The sequence below is a fragment of the Grampus griseus genome (genome assembly GCF_964374135.1).
Source record: "Grampus griseus genome assembly, chromosome: 3".
Lineage (NCBI taxonomy): Eukaryota > Metazoa > Chordata > Mammalia > Artiodactyla > Delphinidae > Grampus > Grampus griseus.
In genome coordinates, this window is record NC_139019.1 from 166,438,800 (window position 1) to 166,458,438 (window position 19,639).

Here is a 19,639-nt window from a genome sequence, read left to right on the forward strand (position 1 = left end):
TCTGATAAGAGTCCAGGTATCAAGTTCAGCCTAAACCTCTGACAGGACAAAATATGCTCAGAAACTCTCACCCTACTTGGTCTGTTTTAGCAAAGAAAAGCTGCTATGGACTGAACATTTGTGTCCTTGCTGCCAAAAACAATTCCTGCGTTGAAAACCTAACCCTCAACATGATGGTACTAGGAGGTGGGGCCTTTGGGGAGGGGATTAGGTCGTGGCAGCAGAGCCCTCATGAATGGGATTTGTGCCCCTACAAAAGAGGTCTGAGAGTTCCCTGGCAGGCCAGTGGTTAGGACTCTGCACGCACTTTCACTGCTGAGGGCCCAGGTTCAATCCCTGGTGGGGGAACTAAGGTCCCACAAGCTGTGTGGCGCAGCCAAACAAATAAAGCTAAAAAATTATTTTTTTAAAAAATAAATAAAAGAGGTCTGAGAAAGTTCCCTGGCCCCTTCTGCCATGTGAGGTTACAGCTAGAAGGTGTCATCCACGAACTAGGACCGGGCCCTCACCAGGCACTGAATCTCCCAGCGCTTTGATCTTGGACTTCCCAGCCTCCAGAACTGTGAGAAACAAATGTTTGTTACAGCAGCCAGAGCAGACTGAGACAAAAGTCTAACTGGAAACGAGCCTGATGCAGCATCTGTGCCCTACAGAACTGCACCAGGGGAGACAGGATGGCTCCGACAGCCAAGTGCACCATTAACGAGCCCTGGGGGATTGAGGTCCACTCAGGATTCCGTTTCCACAAAATTTTTCTGAAGTGGCTGGGGCCAGTGGCCTCCCAGCCCAAGGGTCCACAGCTCCAAGGGTAGAAAGGAGACTGAGCAGCTCTAGCTCCCCCAAACTCAGGCGGTTACCCCACAACACACACACAAAAGCAAGCAGCTTTCAGGAACTGGTATTTATTATCAAAGTCATATTCGATGTCAACAAGATGCCACAACTACAAAAAAAATTGCGCACATTGCAATCTCAATGCAAACAGTCAAATGGAATCCCAGTCATTAAAAAAGTAATTCAAATTACCCCAAAAAGCAACTGAATTTTTTAAACATCTTTATACATCCAGCCAACAAATTAAAATGGTTAACAAGAAAAAATACAAATTCAGAGGTCTGGTATCGATGTTTAAAAAAGGCAACTGCTTAAGCATTTCTATCGATTCGAACATCAATCTCTCGGCCACTCAGCTTCATCCCATTCATCATCCGGCAGGCTCTCTCAGCCACCTCTGGCGACTCAAACTTAACCACACCGCACCCCTTGGACTTCCCATTCTCCATCTTGATGTCGGCATACAGCACGTGGCCTGGGCACAGGGAGGGAAGAAGAGACCACAACTCATCAGGCAAACCCAGAGCTCAGCCTCAGTCTGGGCTCCACTCAGTCCAGATCACCTGTTGGATTTCGGTTGACAGAGTCAAAAGGGAGGGTGGCCCTCACGCCTGGCGCATGAATGCTCAGAACACAGCGGCTGGAACCCAGCTACTATGGCCTTCAGCCACATTGCCATTCTTCTGCCACAGGACAACAATCTGACCCACCATGAGCATTCCTGGCGGCTTCAAATGCACACTTTTACTCTCAAGAGTTATAAAAAGACGCTGTGTGAAGCCAGCTTTACAGGCAAATTTCACAGAGGCTTCACTTATTTAATACACTGCTCCACCGCATTTACAAGGCCAATGCCAATACCATGGACACTTCTGTACTGTCCAAATACAAGCTTTGTAATAATTGGCAAACAGGTTACAAATATTCATTCAAGCTCCGGTTAAGCATCCAGGTATGTGTCAAGCACCATGGAAACAATCTACAAGGGAAGAGCCACAGAAACACAGGGCCAAGAACACACAGTGTAACTGGTGCTGGCACTCACAATTCTAGGGCCATCAACTCTGCTTAAGAGGTCAACATCCTGGAGGGCTTCTCACGGGAAGGGTCTAAAACAGCTTAGGGTGACATTAAGTCGTACAGGGGATCGTAGTTTGGGCTTTCTCTTGACAGCAGAGGGACACCTCCGGGCATCTGTGGCAGGGGGAAGTGATCCAATTTGACTTTTCAGAATATCCACTACAACTTGGGAACTAAGGAGTGGAAAGAGGACAAGAACAGGGCAAGAAGGCAGGGCTATGGCTCAACAGTCGACCCAAGAGAAGAACCAGGAGAAGCAGCAATTGTGGTGAAATCTGAGTCACTGCAGCAAAAGGAAATGAGAAAACACTGAGGAAACCTTGATCCAGGGAGCTACCCAGACCTCTGGCTTAGGGCTGGGGCTCCCAACTTGACACGGTTAAAAGAAAAGAGGTGGTAGGCGTGAGGGGCAGGGCCTCAACCGGAGACAACTTCTTTTTGGCCACAAAGTGACCCTTCCAGAATGGCTGCCTGGTGTGCCAGGAAACCTCTATCAGAGACCCTTAGCTTCATCGCACACAAGCTACTGTGTGCCCAGAGCCTGTGAAACCTCACCCAAGGGACCTGCTGGGCGAGTGCTCTCTGAGGCGCAAACCAATAGTGCTATTGTGGAAAACAAGCTTGTCTCAGATGTATTTATTTTATTTAGCTTTGTCACTTAGAAGCCATGTGACCTTGGGAACATGATTTGGCCTGACTGTAAAATGGGGTCAACACTACCTCCTTTCAAAAACCGGAAGGGGGAAAAAAAGAGAAAAACAAAGATGAAATGAGAACACAGGTGAAAAAGTATCTGACACATAAAAGGAAACTCAACAACCTGCTTGAATATTTGCACAGGCAGAAAAATGGCAAGTCCCATCCATCCTCCAGAGTCACGGAAGGTGTCTGTGAAGACTAGGATGGAAGCCTCGCTGCATGACTCCAATGCAGCACCAACAAGCCACAACACAAGGAAGCACCTAGAAAGCCTCTCAAATACTTACCACATTCGTTGAACTTGTCTTTTAGCATCTTCCATGTAAAATCAAATGGGAGCTGAGGGAGAAAAAGGAGACTGGTGAGTGATTCAACCAAATCCTAATGCACAAACATCAACTGTCTCAGAGTGCCTTTAAAACTTATCACACAGAGAAACTGGCTGACCTTCACACTGAGATTGATCAGCAGAGAACAAAGAGTCTGTCTGCGTGAGGTTCTAAACTAGCACAGCAAGTTCATTCCCTCCTGTCTGCATCTGTCTGTGGAAGCACCATGCACAGAGCAGAACACACAGCTGCCTGTGGTGAGCAGCCCACAGAACCACTGAACAGTAGCTAAAGGTGGTCAATCTGGTAAAGATAATTCAGATACAGCCTTTCCCCCCCACCCCTGAACTGTCGTGCCATGTCATTTAGCAGCTCATCAAGCTGACAGTTCAAGAAACTCAAATTCTTCAGATCACTGGCTTTTCCATCCAGTAGTCAGAGAAGCTTAGGATTTCACAAAACCCACTATTTCTGCTGCACGAGTATTCACGAGCTCTCACATTCCCTCCTCATTCTCCCAACACCAAACTTCGGGGAAAGTGGCAAAGGGCCCTTGCACGCTACTCAGCTCTCCCTCTGACTTCGACCTGTTACCACTCGGTCCTGCTGGCTTCCTGCCCCCTCCTCCCTTGTGCATACAACCCCTGAGAAGTTCCTGAGGAGCCACTTACATTTCTCACAAATATCTGGCAGGCCTTCCTGGCCACCCCAGGAGCATGGCCTCCGGCTCCACCAAAGGAACCTGCGAAGCTTCCTCCAAAGTTGCCACGCTCCATCTCGATGGCACGGTCAAAGCTGGCACCGCCACCACCACCCATGGCCAGGCCCATGCGCTCAATGCCAGCGCCCAGGGCCGGGCCCATGGCGGGACCCATGCGCTCCAGGCTGTTGGCGCCCATGCGCTCCAGGCCCATGCGCTCGAGACTGTTGGCGCCCATACGCTCCAGGCCCATGCGCTCCAGGTTGTTGGCGCCCATGCGCTCCAGGCCGGTGGCCATGCGATCCATCACAGGGCCCATGCGCTCCAGGCCTGCCCCCATGCCTGCGGGCACCATGCGCTCCATGCTCAGGCCCATGCGCTCGATGGCAGGGCCCATTCGCTCCACGCCAGAGCCCATGCGCTCGATGGTCTGGCCCACACGGTCAATGGGTGCGGCCATACGCTCCAGGCCAAAGCCCATGCCGGCACCCATGCGCTCCACACCAGAGCCGATGCGCTCCATGGTCTGGCCCATGCGCTCGATGCTGGAGGCCATGTGGTCGAGGCCCAGTGGGCCCATGCGCTCGATGCCGGAGCCCATGCGCTCGACTGAGCCCATGCGGTCCATGACCAGGCCCATGCGCTCAATCTCAGAGCCCACACGATCCATGCCGTGGCCCAGGCCTGCACCCATGCGCTCCATGCCGGCACCCCCAATGCGGTCAATGCCGGGGCCCATCCTCTCAATTCCAGGGACACTGCCTCCACCTCCACCTAAAACAGAGACATGAAATGTGTCAGGCATATGTCAGGTACTTGAGGATCTGTGTGCACACCATGCCAGGAGGGTTCCCTGGGTGCAGAGGCCTGGGCACTTCACAAGCTCAATCACGGTTCAGAAATTTTAAGTCCCACAATAAGTTATCATTAGATATCCTGCAAATGTTGACAACTGTTAAAGCTGGGTAGTGAGTACATCATTCTTCCTACTTCTGTGCCACAGTTAATTTCCATAATAAAATTTAAAGAGGGAAAAAACCCACCCCGAGAACTTTGATCAACAATGTTCTCCACATTACTTCGAAAGTGCTAATACTTGTGACAAGCTTTGTGAGCAACAGGCATCAACTCCTTGAGAACTCTGCAGTTTCCCCACCACCAGACATTGATAAAGGCTCTGGGGGGCGGCGGGGGGGGGGGGAGCGCGAGGGACAGAAACCCCACACTCAGATGGTCACCCGACATAATGGATTACATGGATTATAATGGGGACAATTAAAATTGCTCACAACCTCTATCCTCTCCCAACTTGTCCCTCTACAATGCCCTGCTGGTAACCAGTCTGGCTGCATTTCCTTAGCACCTCCACGGCATAAGTAAGTTATTACACAGCCATGTAATCAGGCAGAGATAAAGAAAACAAACACCAACACCAATACAGATCCTCATGTACAAATGAACACAGCCAGCCACTTCTAGGGAACCTTACTCTGTCACGGAAACCGCCAACCGACTTTGCCGTGTATAACTTTGCTAGCTTTGGAGGAAAAAAATCTGATGGCACTGCAGAGCAGATTTAGTAACAGGCCTGGGATCAGTCCCTCACTGTCATGGTTCAGCTGGACACACGCTGGCAGGTCAGCAGTGCACAGCCGACCCTGTGATGCTTACAATTCTGGAGAAGGAGGGTCTGGCTCCACCACCAAGGCCACTGGCCAAGTTTTTCCACATGCAGAGCCCGAGAGTCCCCCTCACTCAAGCTTCACGACCACCACCACCTGCCTCTGAAAAATGGGCAGCTGGGCCCTCAGCCAGCCCATTCTTGAATCAAGCAGCCCAGGCCAAGATGCAAATTCCAAAAGAGGAAATTCAGCCGTTTCTTTGATTCTCTAACTGACCAAAGCTGTGACCTCGCACGAGTCATGCCACTTCTCGGTGACTGTTTCCTTGGCTGAATAACAGTGCACCAAGTGGCAAAATATAAACACAATTTTAAGAATATTAAGCTTTCACAGCAGAAATATCTCAGCAACTATAAAAAATGTAAGAGACCTAGAGAGGGTGGGTAGCATCCCCAAAAGTACCAAAAATGAGGGTGACACTCCAGATGCCAATAGCAGCAGAGAACTAGGAAGAAACGGTACCCACATGGAGTTCTAGAATCAGCCCACCACAGAAATAAATCCAGCAAGTGGAGTTACCAAGGAAATGCCAAGATGCTCAGAGCCATGAGGAAAAAAAAAAAAAATCAGACTGAATTAAAGTACATTTAGTTTTAGGTACCCCTTAAAAAAAAGTGTATTAATGGGAAAATATATTCCAAAATATTTACAGCATTCATCGCAGGGCAATGAGATTTAAGGTATTTACTTTCTTCATAATGTTCTGAATTTTTGTGAGTACACGTGTACATAGGAAACATATGCTATGATTAGGTGGTGTACACTTTTATAATCAGGTGAAATATTTACTTTTAGCAATTTACAATTTTATAATACTAGAAACAAGAAAGCCCCCAGATTACACAGACATTTTGACAATGGCTAACGTGTACGCAGCACATACGTAGGTCCTCTTTTATGCATTAACTCATTTACTCTACAGAACAACCCTATGAGGTAGGTACCATTATATCCCCATTTTACAGTACGAAAAACAGAGAAGTTCAGTAACTTGCCAAATGTCACACAGCTAGGAGGAGCCAGAGCTGGTTCCCCACCCCAGGCAGTCTATTTTAGAGCCCATGCTTTCACCACTACACTACTATCCCCGGTAACACAGGCCTATTCTAAAAATCAAAACATCAAAACTAAGCGTTTCCTACCTCCTCCCTGCTTTGCAATGATCTCTCCTCTCTTCAGTGCATTACTTAGGATTTCTAAGGAAATCAGGAAGAAAAAAAAATTAGCCAAATTCCTCTATGGTAATAGAAATTTATTACAGATTCCAGAGCAGGACTACTACTAATTAAAAAATAAAAAAGGAAAGGGGAAGGGGTTGAGAAATATACACACAGACAAGGTCATTTTACTGGAAAACTGTAAGGGTCCTTGATGATGGGTCATGATGCTAGAGTTCCATGTAGCTCCAGAGTCTGAGGCCCAGTTGGCAGGGCCTCTGGTACTGCACCCACGAGCTGAACTTGGAAGGTTAGAGCAAGAATGGGGCCAGTAGCACAGTTTTCTAAAGCTGGTCCAGACACTCAGTACTCACAGACTGAAGCGTGCACTCACCCACCCAGATCCAATCAGCACCTCACAGTTACCCTTCAACAAACTACCGCTGTAGCTACACTTAGAGCCCAACCCCAGAAAACCAGTAGCAACCGCATGCAGTGCTGGAAATATGACCTAATCAACGAGCCAGGCAAGGGAAGACTGCAGCAAACTGAGCCTACAAGCCCTGCCTGGAAGGAGCTAAATGTGATGGTAACCAAGTGACAGACAAAGCCTCAGGTAAGCAAAACCCCAACACACTCAGCTTTCCAAAACAGCAATACTGCTGCTTGCTGGCTGGCAGTTCATTCAAACCTCTATTAAGTTTGTCTAATGCTATCATTAGTGTTAGCTTTTAAGTTTCTTCTGGGTCTTTCACTATATAAAAGAAACTTGTACCCACCCCCTCTCTGGTCCTGAAGTGTGCTGAGCAACATGGACAACAGCCACAGAGCACATATCATATTTTGACCATGACCGTGAGAGATTAAACCCTAGCCCTGCAGCTGTTTCAAGTATTACAACTACCTGCTAAAGGAAGGGGATGGGAAAGTACACCAAGAAAACAGACCTCCAGCCAGGAAGCAAGACCGGGGCTTATTCTTCCATGATGCCTGGGAGCCTACTCAGCACGCCCAGGCCTAGGTTCTAGCTCCTAAAACAGCACTTGGATCAAACCATTCCCTGGCAAAAGACTTCACAATCAGCCGACCACCGATTTGAAGAGAAAGGCCAAATTATTTTCATGGGTGTTCACAGGGCCCCCTGCTCTGACCTAAAACTTTATAATCTGTTCTGTTCTTCCCAGCCCAAATAGACTGACATCTCCAAGCCTCTGCACCTGATGCTGTCCGCCCTCTCTGTGGGCCAGTACCCCACTTCTACCTATGCTGAAGTCCAGCCCCTCCAGCGTGAACTGCATCTCCTGCATGGTCTTCTTACACCCCTGCCTGGATCCTGTGTTCTCTGAGCAAAACACTTCTATCAAGCATCTAGAGCAGTGCTTTTTCAAATCTTAACACAGAAAATGATCACCTTTGTGTGGTGCTCACATAGCTGCCGAGAGCCCGGGAATCAACATCTCCACTGGCTCCCTCAACTAGGCCACTTCTACGTGCTGATCTCTGGTACTGCCCCAAGCCACTCTGAGCACCGTCTCCTCAGCTACACCACATCCTTCAAAGTTAAGGATCACATATCTATCTATAGCCCTGGAGCACCAAGTACAGTTGTTTGCACAAAGAACTACTGCCTTGATAGGAAAGAAGGGATACTGAATAGGGAGAGCACTACAAAATAGCACACCAAAATGATCCAACTGTCAAGTAAATAATACAGAAAAAAAAGATCAAGAACTGAATCTGAAAAAAAAAAACAATCCAGGCAACTACTCTGAAAACCTGACTTAAAGATTTTACTTGGTACAAAGACCATTTCACTAATTTGAGTCTGATCATAAGTAGCAGGAGAACAAAAGCTCCTTGCTCTTGCCCATGGTCACTCTGGGAAGCCTCAGGACAAACAGACCATGGTCTCAATCAGAAAGAAGGTGCCAAAGTAGCAGGAGATAGGCCTGCAGATGACCTTCCTATATTCAGGTCAGGACAGGACGTGTTTCCTGATGCCACGTGAAATAACCTCACCAGTCCACCTCTTGTGCCTCCACAGGATCTGGGACAAGGCTGACAAGCCTCATCACAGAGGTGAGGTGAGAGGACCCAGAGCAGCAAAGGACTGAAGGCTCAAGAGCAGCACAAAGTGCCTGTGGGAGGAAAGTCACGTGCCATTTTGTTCTTCTCACCACAGGTATCCATCCACAAATTAGTATTTGCAGCCAAATGACAATAAATTAAAATTTTTTAATACCCTACCATTTCAAGACACAAAAAACAAAGCCAGTCATGGCAACAAGAAACTTTTAACTGACCTAGTCACATACAGATTATGAACTCACCCCCAAATTCTAAAGCTCTGGAACAATCTAGAATAAAGCTACAGTCATATCAAGTAAGTACAGAAAAAGTAAATCTTCAGTACCAGCTACTTTTTTTCCTCTTTTTTTTCCTCCTTTTTCTTTTTTTTTTTTTTAAAGAAGAAAGCAAAGCTAGTTTTGATGCAAGAAAAATCACTTAATTATCCTAACCATGGTCAGGGGGACAAATGAAACAAAAGCCAACAGTCTACTCTGAGAGAAACAGTTCCTAATAATTCCTGGTTTCCATGAAGGAAACAAAGAAGATAGGATTCCTGGAGATAAATACAGCTCAGCTCATACAAACTAGACATAAAAAAGCTTAAAATCCTCACAGCTAGCCCAAGGTGTCCCATAAAGACAGGCTGAACACTCTTTGAGGTTATCACCTAGTAGCCGCCTATCTGCACAGGCTGAGAAGCTGATGAAGATGGAGGAGGGGGTGTTGGGGAGAGAGTTATCCATGCTCTAAATCTCCTTTGAGAGAAACAAACTTCAGAGCCCAGGAATAGACAATCTCCTTATTCCAAACTAACTAAGAATCAGGCTGACAGATTCTCAGAAACGTCTAAACTCCAAACAGGGGAAGACATCCATGGAAAAGTAAAGAAGAAACTGCTTTGCAAACTAACCAAAACTACATTTAGACAGACCAAATACTCCAGGCCTTCCAACATTAGGAAACTTCCCTGTTCACCAAGATCTCTTTCAATTGCATCAGCAAGCACACCGTCATCCTTTGTTAACTGGAACACCAGAGGCCCCTGGACTAAGGAGACTCACACCCCCACTGAGCAGGGCCTTGAAGATCTCTACCGTGACTGCACAGCCACAACGTCATGTAAACACAGCAGTTTTTAACTCCACAGCAAGAAAACACCTTATACCAATGTGAAAAAAGCAGCCATCTGAAAAGACTAAAGACAAATGGTGCTGTTGATACCAATAAAAAAATTCAAGGACCAAAAGTTCGTATCTAGACCTAGAAAACATACAATTTTTTTAAAGCCTAAGGAAAAATAGCTGACTTTGCCTAAGAACCTCCCGACATCAGGGTGAGCCTGCACCCCCGGGGGGTTGACCCCGCCCACATAGGGGCCCATGGGGCCTTCTTACCCATTCCTCTGCCAAGGGGCTCTCCAAAGCTTCGAGACATTCCCATTTCATTTCTGGCAAAGTCTCTCTCAAATCCTCCACCCATGCCACGCTCCATCTCTGTGGAAAAAAATATTACCCTAGGCCTTTCCAAGAATACCATCATGTTTTAGACATTAAAAACAAAAAACTATAAACACAAAACAGCTACCAGCAAGTCAGCATGTTTTAGTTTTTCTATAGGAAACCATCGTTCATCCTTTATTCCTTAAAAAAGGAAGTCACCTCAAATGAATCCCTGAAAACAACCCACCTTTAGTCCATTAGACTAATTTCCAGCTTACACACAGTCACACAATGGATACACCAAGCACCCAGTACTGCAGTAACTGGTGTGGGGAGGCTGCAGTGCATGAGGCATCAAAGGTAGGCTGCAGGAGAGCCTGCCTATGTTACAGCAGCAGCAGGTACCACTTCTGGGGCACCTCCCACATGCCCTGCCCTGCCCAGGGCTTTATATGTGCTATTATTTCATGGAATCCTCACAACCAGACTGTACACCTACATTACCCTCCATCACCACTGCCCCTTTACAAAGAAACTGAGGCTCAAATGACAGCATCTTGACCAAGGTCACATGCCTGGTAAGGAGTGAGGCAAAGGCTGGAACCTAACTCCAATACAAAAACCCATGTTCCAATCACAAGCACAGCCATGAGAACAGAGAAAGACGCCTGTGTGCAAACAACATGACTTCTCTACTGACAACTGGAGTGGTTTCATCTACATAATGGGGTTTGGTAACTTCATTATTTTTTTCTATGCTGATTGCAGTAGTATTTGTTGTTTTTCAGTGTCTTTTTTTTTAAACAAATTTATTAATTTACTTATTTATTTTTGGCTGTGTTGGGTCTTCGTTGCTGCGCATGGGCTTTCTCTAGTTGCGGCGAGCGGGGGCTACTCTGTTGCGGTGTGCGGGCTCAGTAGTTGTGGCGCACGGGCTTAGCTGCTCCGCGGCATGTGAGATCTTCCCGGACCAGGGCTCGAACCCGTGTCCCCTGCACTGGCAGGCGGATTCTTAACCGCTGCGCCACCAGGGAAGTCCCACAATGTCTTTTAAAAACAAAGGTCTTCGGACTTCCCTGGTGGCGCAGCGGTCAAGCATCCGCCTGCCAGTGCAGGGGACACGGGTTCGAGCCCTGGTCCGGGAAGATCTCACATGCCGCGGAGCAGCTAAGCCCGTGCGCCACAACTACTGAGCCTGCGCTCTAGAGCCCGCAAACCACCACTACTAAGCCCACGAGCCACAACTACTGAAGCCTGCGCATCTAGAGCCCATGCTCTGCAATGAGAAGCCTGCGCACCGCAACGAAGAGCACCCCCACCCGCCGCAACTAGAGAAACCCCGTGCGCAGCAACGAACATCCAACGCAGCCAAAATTAAATAAATAAATTTATTTAAAAACAACAACAAGGTCTTAGCTTCTGTGGGGGAAAAGCCCCGCCACAGCTGTCACCTGTTTGAGAAACCCTCTCATGACTCCTGTCACTGGCTACTTCTTTCCTTGTCTATTCATCTAAAGCAAGACTTAAAATGTGCATCACACTTTGTCTCCTTTCCATACCGAGAGGTCCCTGGAAAACCCAGTTAGTTAATCTTGCTCCTTAGAAATATCAGGTATACATGTGCTACATAATGGACATCTTTTACTGCACAACTACAAAATATGCAGCTGGAGCCCCTATACTTTGAAAGAAGTAAATGAGTCTATTACAAACGTGGAAGCGGACTAGCATTATGAATTAATAAGAAGATGCAGCAGATGACAATGGTGGACTTTACATTCATAGCTTGAATCCACCCAACTGAATCCCATAGGTTGGTGGCATGCTATCTGCTGGAAATATATCTAACTTGTGCGAGCCTGTATATGCAGAACAGAAATCCCAGAGTGGCACCGTAATGGATGGGGGCTCTCCTGCACTCCTTTAATCCTTACCGTAAGCCCGTGAAGAAGACACCCCCCACACACATTAGGAAGTCACATGCAGGCAGTAATTTGTTGGCAAAGGCCTCAGAATTTATCTTCCCAACTGTCAACAGAGTGTAGAGTACAGGGAACCAACCCTGTACGAACTCCAATGTACTCCCCACCGACACAAAAAAGAGAGCAAGAGAGACAGAGAAAGAATTTTCATTGTCAAATATTGCATCAAACCAGTCATCATTTAATATTTGATGATCTTTCAATTTAAAATTTTTGTACCCGTTCTATAAAGATTTGACCTCTACTGGTTGGTTGACTAGCCCTGAGAATCTGATTTCTAATCAGTCTAATGTTGTCAGCACCTGTGACTATAATGTGATGCATCATGATAATCAACTAAACATCAAGTTAAATCTGAAACATCCCTATCAACTTTTTCCCAGTGATCAAAACCTTCCTTGGACGCAGCACCCAAGGGCTCTAGAGCCAATTCCACCCAAATCTCAAAACAGCTCCAGGGCAAGGAAGGCCCTGTTCTCTGCTGTAGAGGATGGAGAAGGAGGACTCTGAGTATCTATCTGTATCAGAGAGCAACTAATAAGCACACAGCGTAAGAACACATCTTCCACTGTGGCTCTTCAGGACAATCAGCACTCTGAACCTTGAATCACCAGGCTCAGAAGCGTGACTGCTGCATTCCACCTGACAGATTACCAAAGACTTTGTCCCCGTGGCTCAGCACAGTTCCTACCCTCGTTTCCATCTACTTCTAAGTCTCATCACTAAATTCCTCAGAGCAGCAACCCAAATCTCCTTTCTAATGGCTCATCTGTTCTGAGCAAACACTTTATTAAGCCAGACCTCTCCAACTCTCACTTTTTATTAAAAACTCCATGCACACATGAGCTAAAGGCAAGCCTGAAAGCACACTGGAAACACAGACCTTTGTCCCTTCATTCCTTATTAATGGTAAGAACCTTCCTGAATCTCTTCATCATCATCTAGAACAAGGCACTCCATGAAGAAGGGCAGCTTATTCATCAGGAATGTCACTCTTTGCAGTTTGACAGTTAATATCTATCCTAGTAAGGTTCTTGCTTGCTCTGTACCATCTTCACATGATATGTTACTACAGACCAGCAAAGAAACATTTAAACCCAAGTCCTTATGTGTATAACTGAGTCACTTTGCTGTACAGGAGAAATTAATGCAGCATTGTAAATCAACTATACTTCAATTTAAAAAGGAAAAAACAAAAGAAACCCCAAGTCCTTAGTAACTTCCCATTCCAGAAAAGTCTGTGTATAAAAGCAGCAGCATTCCCACAGGTGTGGGTCAGAGTCCACCCACACCCAGAGGATTTAGAAAGACAGATTTTCATAACAGCAAGTTTCTCCTGGCATTTTACAGCCCTGCTGGTGGGCGTGGGCGTGGGCGGGGGGGGGGGCGGGGGGTGACGCCTGAAGGCAATTCTAAAAGGCAGAATCTCAGTGTGATTAAGAGCCAAGCTCTGGAGCCAGACAGCCGGGGTCCATATCCCACCATTACTAGCCATCGGACCTTAGGCAAGTCACTGTGGGCCTCAGTTTCCAATGAAATGGGGATAACAGTACCTACACGTCATGCGGTTCTTGCGAGGACTAAATGAAATAACACAGTGTTACTACTACAAGTGATATAATTATATTTCGGTTATTAAGTTGGGAGGGCTGGAAGATTTAAATAATAGTATGCCAAATTTTGCATTATATAAATGCTAAATTAAACAAATGCCTCTGCTCACAATTTGGAGACATCAGAGCAGATGGACAAGAACTCACCCAGTCCAGCACTCCAGGGGAGACAAGTGCTGGAGGCAACAGGAAAGCTTTAAAGTTTTATTGGACAATTATTGGGAAGATCTGAAACACAGAAAACCTCAAGAATTAAGTAACTAAGAGAATTAACACTTCCCTGCCCTAAGTCTAGCTTCTGGAATACAAACTATTTAAGGCAATTCAAAGATATCAGATTCAGTACAGAAGTGGAAGCGAGAAATCACTTATTAAAAATGGGTCTGCTGCCTAAAGGTCACCTGAGAGCCAACAGCCAACAAAGGTAGGTATAAGCAGGAAGGAAACACAAATCTTACCGTTTATTCTGCCCATGTTCATCCCAGATCCAAATCGACCCATGTTTTCCATACCACCACCAAAGGGTCCCTCCATGCCTGAAAGAGACATTCGCATTTTAGCACCAGCCTAACAAGACCTCAGACTGAACAAGCAAAGAAAAATGTTTTTACAAGTTTCACCTACGGCACTGTCTGCCAAAAACTCACTTAAGGGCTTTGGGAGAAAAAAGGCTAGTGCCTTTACTTAAAAATCACTATCTTCAAAAGGCTGATCTGATCCAACCCCCTCAATGAAGAGACAAGCAAAGAAGGCCCAGAGAGATGGAGTGATTTGCCCAAGGTCACAGAGCTAGTTAGTGAGAAAGCCAGAACCAAAGGCCAAGACACCCACTAGAAGGATCAACAGGTAAAAGTTATTTCTAGACTCAAACTTTTTGGAAACCTAAGTGAGAATTTCATGCAGGGCTTAAGAGAAAAGGAAGGGGGCAAAAAAAGAGGGAAAACCATACCTAAAAGTAATTACATTTGTACTTCATTTTAAATTTCTTACCTCCCATTTTATTTATTCCAAATCCTATGCCTTCCATTCCCATTCCTTAAAAAGAAAAAGTCAATGCAAACTAAAATTATGTCAAAGCAGTAAAGTTTGAACTTAAAAAGCACAAGAAATTCCACACCAGCAAATGAGCAAAAATATCCCTGACTACAAATATATTTTAATTGCCAAGTGCAAAAAATGGGGTGGGGGCTCTTCCATTTCAACTGTCAAACTAGTACATTCCAGGAAAACTATTTAAGCCTTTAACAAAATAATCACCATGTGACTCAAAATTTTATAGTGTCCACATAGTTTCATTAAATGCCCAAGGTAGACAGTTTTAAACATGAAATATAAATATCAGGTACAGACTACGGAACAGAAGTAGATTTAAAACTCCCTTTTAAAGGTAAAATGCTCTAAATAAAAAGCAGTTCCTCAAAACGCTGAGGCTTCCCTCCCCGCCACCCGCAGCCTTTCCTCTGAGGTATCAGGGGATGTGGTGTTCAGACTGGCCACCCAAGGTGATGGGCCAAGACGTTTTGGTCAGTTCCAGAGTTTAATCTGGGAGGGAGTCAAAGGATATGCAGAACTGACAGTAGTACGGTAGAGGGCATCCATCTTGCAATTCAAAGAATTTCAAGAAAGACATAGGCCTGAGGTTATAAAAATGAAATATTTTAAAATGATATACGAATACTTCGTTGCATGAAAACGAAAATGCTAAAAAGTGAAGTTCAAAGTTTATTCTACATGCCAAAGCTTTTATTCATTAGCTATTTTTCTTCTTAAACAAAGACAACACTGTGCATCATTCGTCCTTGTGGCCTATGACAGCTATGCGGTCATGCAATGAGGCCCTCCATACCTTTCTGCATCCACCAACGCCCCTACCTCTAGAAGCCATGTCAACACCAGGTGAGAACCCAAGGGGGTCTGGGTAATAGACTGTGGCAGTGCTGTGGTCCCAGGATCAGGAGACCTACAGTTTCTGTCACTAACTGATAGTGTGACCTTGAGCAAGACCAACCCTCTGGCTTGCCTCCTTTTACCAAAAGGTTTAACTGAGTACCTCAGCTCAGAAGGTCTCGTGAGGATAAAATGCAAGCATAATAGCTTTAGAAAAGAATACTCAACTTGGTAAAAATACAAAATACTGTTTTTATCAAAATGCATCAAAGATAAATAAGGAGGGAATTAATTTTGTCCCAATTAAAGCCTCATTCCATTTGAACTACTCAATGTCCAATTATCCCAATAGTTAACTTTAATAACTTTAACTTCCCCAAAAATCCCCAGTCGAGGTACACCGTATTTCTCACCTGCGGGTCCTATGTTGCCCATTCCAATGCCTTTATTCAAATGATTGGCGTCAATAGGCTGCCCTCCTGGTCCTAACCCCATGCCAATACCACCAAGTCCATCTGAAAGGAGAAGAGAAAGTCAGAGTATTGATTCCACTTACTCAGGAAACCATGACTCTCAAAGCCAAAAAGAGCCTTGGTTTACCGTGTAGCTGTTATGCTTATCCCACCGCCCACCTCCACCAGCAAACCCAGGGTCTAATCCATGAGTCAACAAGGGCGCATTTAGGAGCTCTCCCTTTTAAGGCATAAGCTCTTATACAACTTTACGGATTAGAGTGTGAGGTATGTATAAAACAAGGGCACCACGTGCCACAACTACTGAAGCCCATGCGCCGAAAGCCTGTGCTCTGCAACAAGAGAAGCCACTGCATGAGAAACCCACTCGCCGCAACTAGAGAAAGCCCACGAACAGCAACAATGACCCAATGTAGCCAAAAATAAATAAAGGAAAAATAAATTTTAAAAAATTAAATTAAATTTAAAAAATAAAACAAGGGCAACTAAAAATCAGTTCACGTGAAAACTACAGAGTAGAACCATGAACAGCCCACTCAACGAGAATTGTGAACACCGATTTGTTTCCCTAAATCGTGAACTGAGAAATGTTTAAAATCAAAACAGGCAACTGGAGACATCAGGTGGCAAGCGGTACACATATGCCCAACCCACACCTCTCAACCTGCAGACCCAAAGGACTTTTCTCACGATAAACAATGTCATAAACCAGCCAATTAACACACTGGGCTTACACTATTCTGACTCCGCTGCAGGCAGTTTTAACAACAATGAAGCTAGTGTATTCAAAGAACATATCTTCTACCCAGAAAGCTTCCTAAGGCGTGCATTGTACCCAAACCACCTTCAACTCCCTGTTCCACAAACAGGGAGCAGCCAACAAGGCCTGACAGCCTAAGACACTTACAGTGCTCTGGGTCACCATGGGTCGGAGGCTTAAACCAAGACCAGGTGAGATTTCTGAAACGGGAACAAAGTTCACTAAAACAACCTGACACTGGTTCCCAAATATTTAATCTGATTAAAATCCCTGTTCTTAAATTGCATAGAAACAGCAGCAAGAGCTCACCAAGGTTACTTACTCCCCAAAGCACTGAAGACTTTGAAGTCAACCCTCTGAAATGTGCTGGGGAGACCAAAAGCCACAGATAATGGGCTCCGTGGAGCCCAGTGTGCCAGACGAGGCTGCCAAGCAGCCCTCACCCCCCTCCTCCAGGCCCAAAGTCAACAAGAGCCATCGCCCTGTTCCTGGGTAATTACTGCAAGTGATCACACTGACTATGACAAGGAAATGGGGTCCTTAACTTTCAACAGATAAGCCATCTCCTATTCTTGAAACCACAGACCTCCGCTCAAATCTGCCTCTATGATGCTTCTACAATCCTAAAGTGCGAAGAAGAGTTAGTGTTCTAATCTAGGCTCCCATTCAGTTCAATCTCCCACAGCTGAACCACGGCTCCAGACAGGAGGGACTGGCCAGCCCTCCAAACAACTCCACCCCAGCAGCCTCAGTGGGGGAAGTCCTCCCTAGCACAGCACAAGCAGATTTTGCCCTTACCCACCACCCAGTCTTCCTTCTACAGATTAGTCCTGCCCGCACCGCAGATTCCCCAACCCTCATGCTACAGCAGGCCCTCACCCCCACTCCCTGGGCTGTCTGTGCTCAGGCTCTGCTGCTCTCTGTGGGCCTGCCAGAGGGAGTGCCTAGGACTTCACTACTGTGCGCTGTTTCCACCCACGCGGTGACGAACCAACCAACAAGCCTTCCCTGTCCCAGGATAGATTTTCACCTGCATGTTGCAAATAACACTATGTAAAACTTCTGGTTGCTGTACTTCACACACCATAAAATTCGCCCATTTAAGTGTGCAGTTCAGTGATTTTTAGTATATTCAGAGTTATACAACCATTACCACTATCCAATTCCAGAACATTTTCATCACCCCCAAAAGAAATCCCATCCCCATAAGCAGTCACTCTCCACTCACCCCTTTCCCCAGCCCCTGGCAACCACAATCCACCTGTTGTGGACTCGCCTATTCTAGACATTTCTCAGAGATGGAATCAAGGTTCATCCATTCTGTAGCATGCATCAGTACTTCACTCCTTTTTACGGCTGAGTACTATTCCACTGTGTGGATTTATCACATTTTATTTACCCATTCATCAGCTGGAATCATGCTGCCATGAACATCTGTGCACAAATTTCTGTGTGGATGTTAAGTTTTTAGCTCTCTTGTAGTATACCTAGGAGTGGAATTGCTAGGCCACATGGTAATAACCAATCTCTTTTGAACCAAAGTGCAACCTGGCTTTAATTCCCTTTGCAGTTTGTTTCTTCCCAACTACAGCCTCTACATCCTGAGTAGCCTGCCTCACACCACAGTGTAATCCTAACAATCCTTCCTAAGTTGTGAATCTCTCTACTCATTTTTTCACCCAGAAAAATCTACAGGGCAAACAAACAAACAACCTTCTTGAATGTTTTACTCAAGAATGGTCAAGATAACTGACACGGCACAAGAATGACATGGCACAAGTTCAAAGGTAATTGCAGTTTTCTGGTTAGAATAAATCAAATTCAAAATTTTAGCCATAATAACTGAGACACTTACGGGGAAGTTGTTGTGGACGCTCAGGAGGGAAAAAATCTCCCTTTGGTAAGGCCCTCTCATCCTGAAAGAGAAAATGAATAAATCTCAGTATTCCCTGCAGTACTGTTAGCAACAGCAAAAGATGGAAACCATTTCTATCAACAGAGGACGGGTTAGATGCATTACGATACACCCATGCCACAGAATAACATGCAAGTATAAAAAGAATATGTGAGAGTTAGTTGCTACCTTTTATGTACAGGGGGAAAGATTTAAAAAATATACATTCATATCACTGTAGGGGATGGATGGAACCTGGGCATAAAGTAAGAACAAGACTCCCACACTGAATTTTTCATGCTTTTTGACTTTTGAATCATGTGAAGCAATTATCTATTCAAAAAACTAAACTGAATGTTTAAAGGAACTAAAAAATTCCTTTAGAGCTCCTTTTATGTCCTTCCTGATTTGGAACCCTAACTAACTAGACTGCCCTCAGCACGTTCTGGTCATGCTTGTATTAATACTGTTATCTTTGGCATCTTGGGCACAGCCATAGCTGGGCTAATGTTTATACTGAAACGCTTCAACAGAACTTTAAAGGCTTTCTGAATCAGATTTAATTATGTTCACAATAGATATGATGCTAATTAAACATACTGCAATACTCTGAAAACTGGCAACCTATATATATAAAACTATTCTGTGAAACTGATCACTTGCTCAAGCAGGATATGCAAGTGACCTCCTGACCATGCCAGTAACTGTGCAAAGGAAAAACTATCTGAGGAGGTGCATGAGCAAAAAGTTATTTCTGTCATAAATTTGCTCAATGTGCTGTACCCTTTAACTTGGACTGATCCATAAAGAAAGTACAGTGGCTATGTGTATGTATACTCTTAATAAACCCATGTTTTTGCTAAACTTATCTGAGTATATTAAAGGAAAGATCCTATTAACTTACCATTTTCACGTGCATTGGTCTGTCAAATAGCAGTTGGCCATTAAACATAGCTGATATTACAATTAAGGCTATTTCCTGCAATTCTAGAAACATGCACAGCATAACAGAAATACCTAAGAGAAAAATACTCCAACTG

At 45.3% G+C, this 19,639-nt stretch overlaps 1 protein-coding gene across 10 annotated transcripts in view; it reads right to left on the reverse strand.

Annotated features, from left to right (window-relative positions):
- Positions 1-882: 882 nt before the first annotated feature.
- The window catches only part of HNRNPM (heterogeneous nuclear ribonucleoprotein M), a 174,766-nt gene continuing 156,009 nt past the window's right edge, over positions 883-19,639 (reverse strand). For 4 of the 10 annotated variants that reach the window (XM_082650136.1, XM_082650131.1, XM_082650129.1 and 1 more), the window contains 9 exons: positions 19,504-19,553; positions 18,561-18,621; positions 15,886-15,987; positions 14,576-14,620; positions 14,044-14,121; positions 6,467-6,520; positions 3,614-4,416; positions 2,901-2,952; positions 883-1,309 (listed from right to left, as the gene is read on the reverse strand). In XM_082650136.1, coding sequence (XP_082506262.1) covers positions 1,146-1,309; positions 2,901-2,952; positions 3,614-4,416; positions 6,467-6,520; positions 14,044-14,121; positions 14,576-14,620; positions 15,886-15,987; positions 18,561-18,621; positions 19,504-19,553 — 1,409 coding nt within the window. In that variant the 3' untranslated portion in view covers positions 883-1,145. Of the gene's footprint in view, positions 1,310-2,900; positions 2,953-3,613; positions 4,417-6,466; positions 6,521-9,945; positions 10,045-14,043; positions 14,122-14,575; positions 14,621-15,885; positions 15,988-18,560; positions 18,622-19,503; positions 19,554-19,639 lie in introns of all 10 variants that reach the window. The other 6 variants (XM_082650132.1, XM_082650128.1, XM_082650130.1 and 3 more) reach the window with 5 other exon arrangements.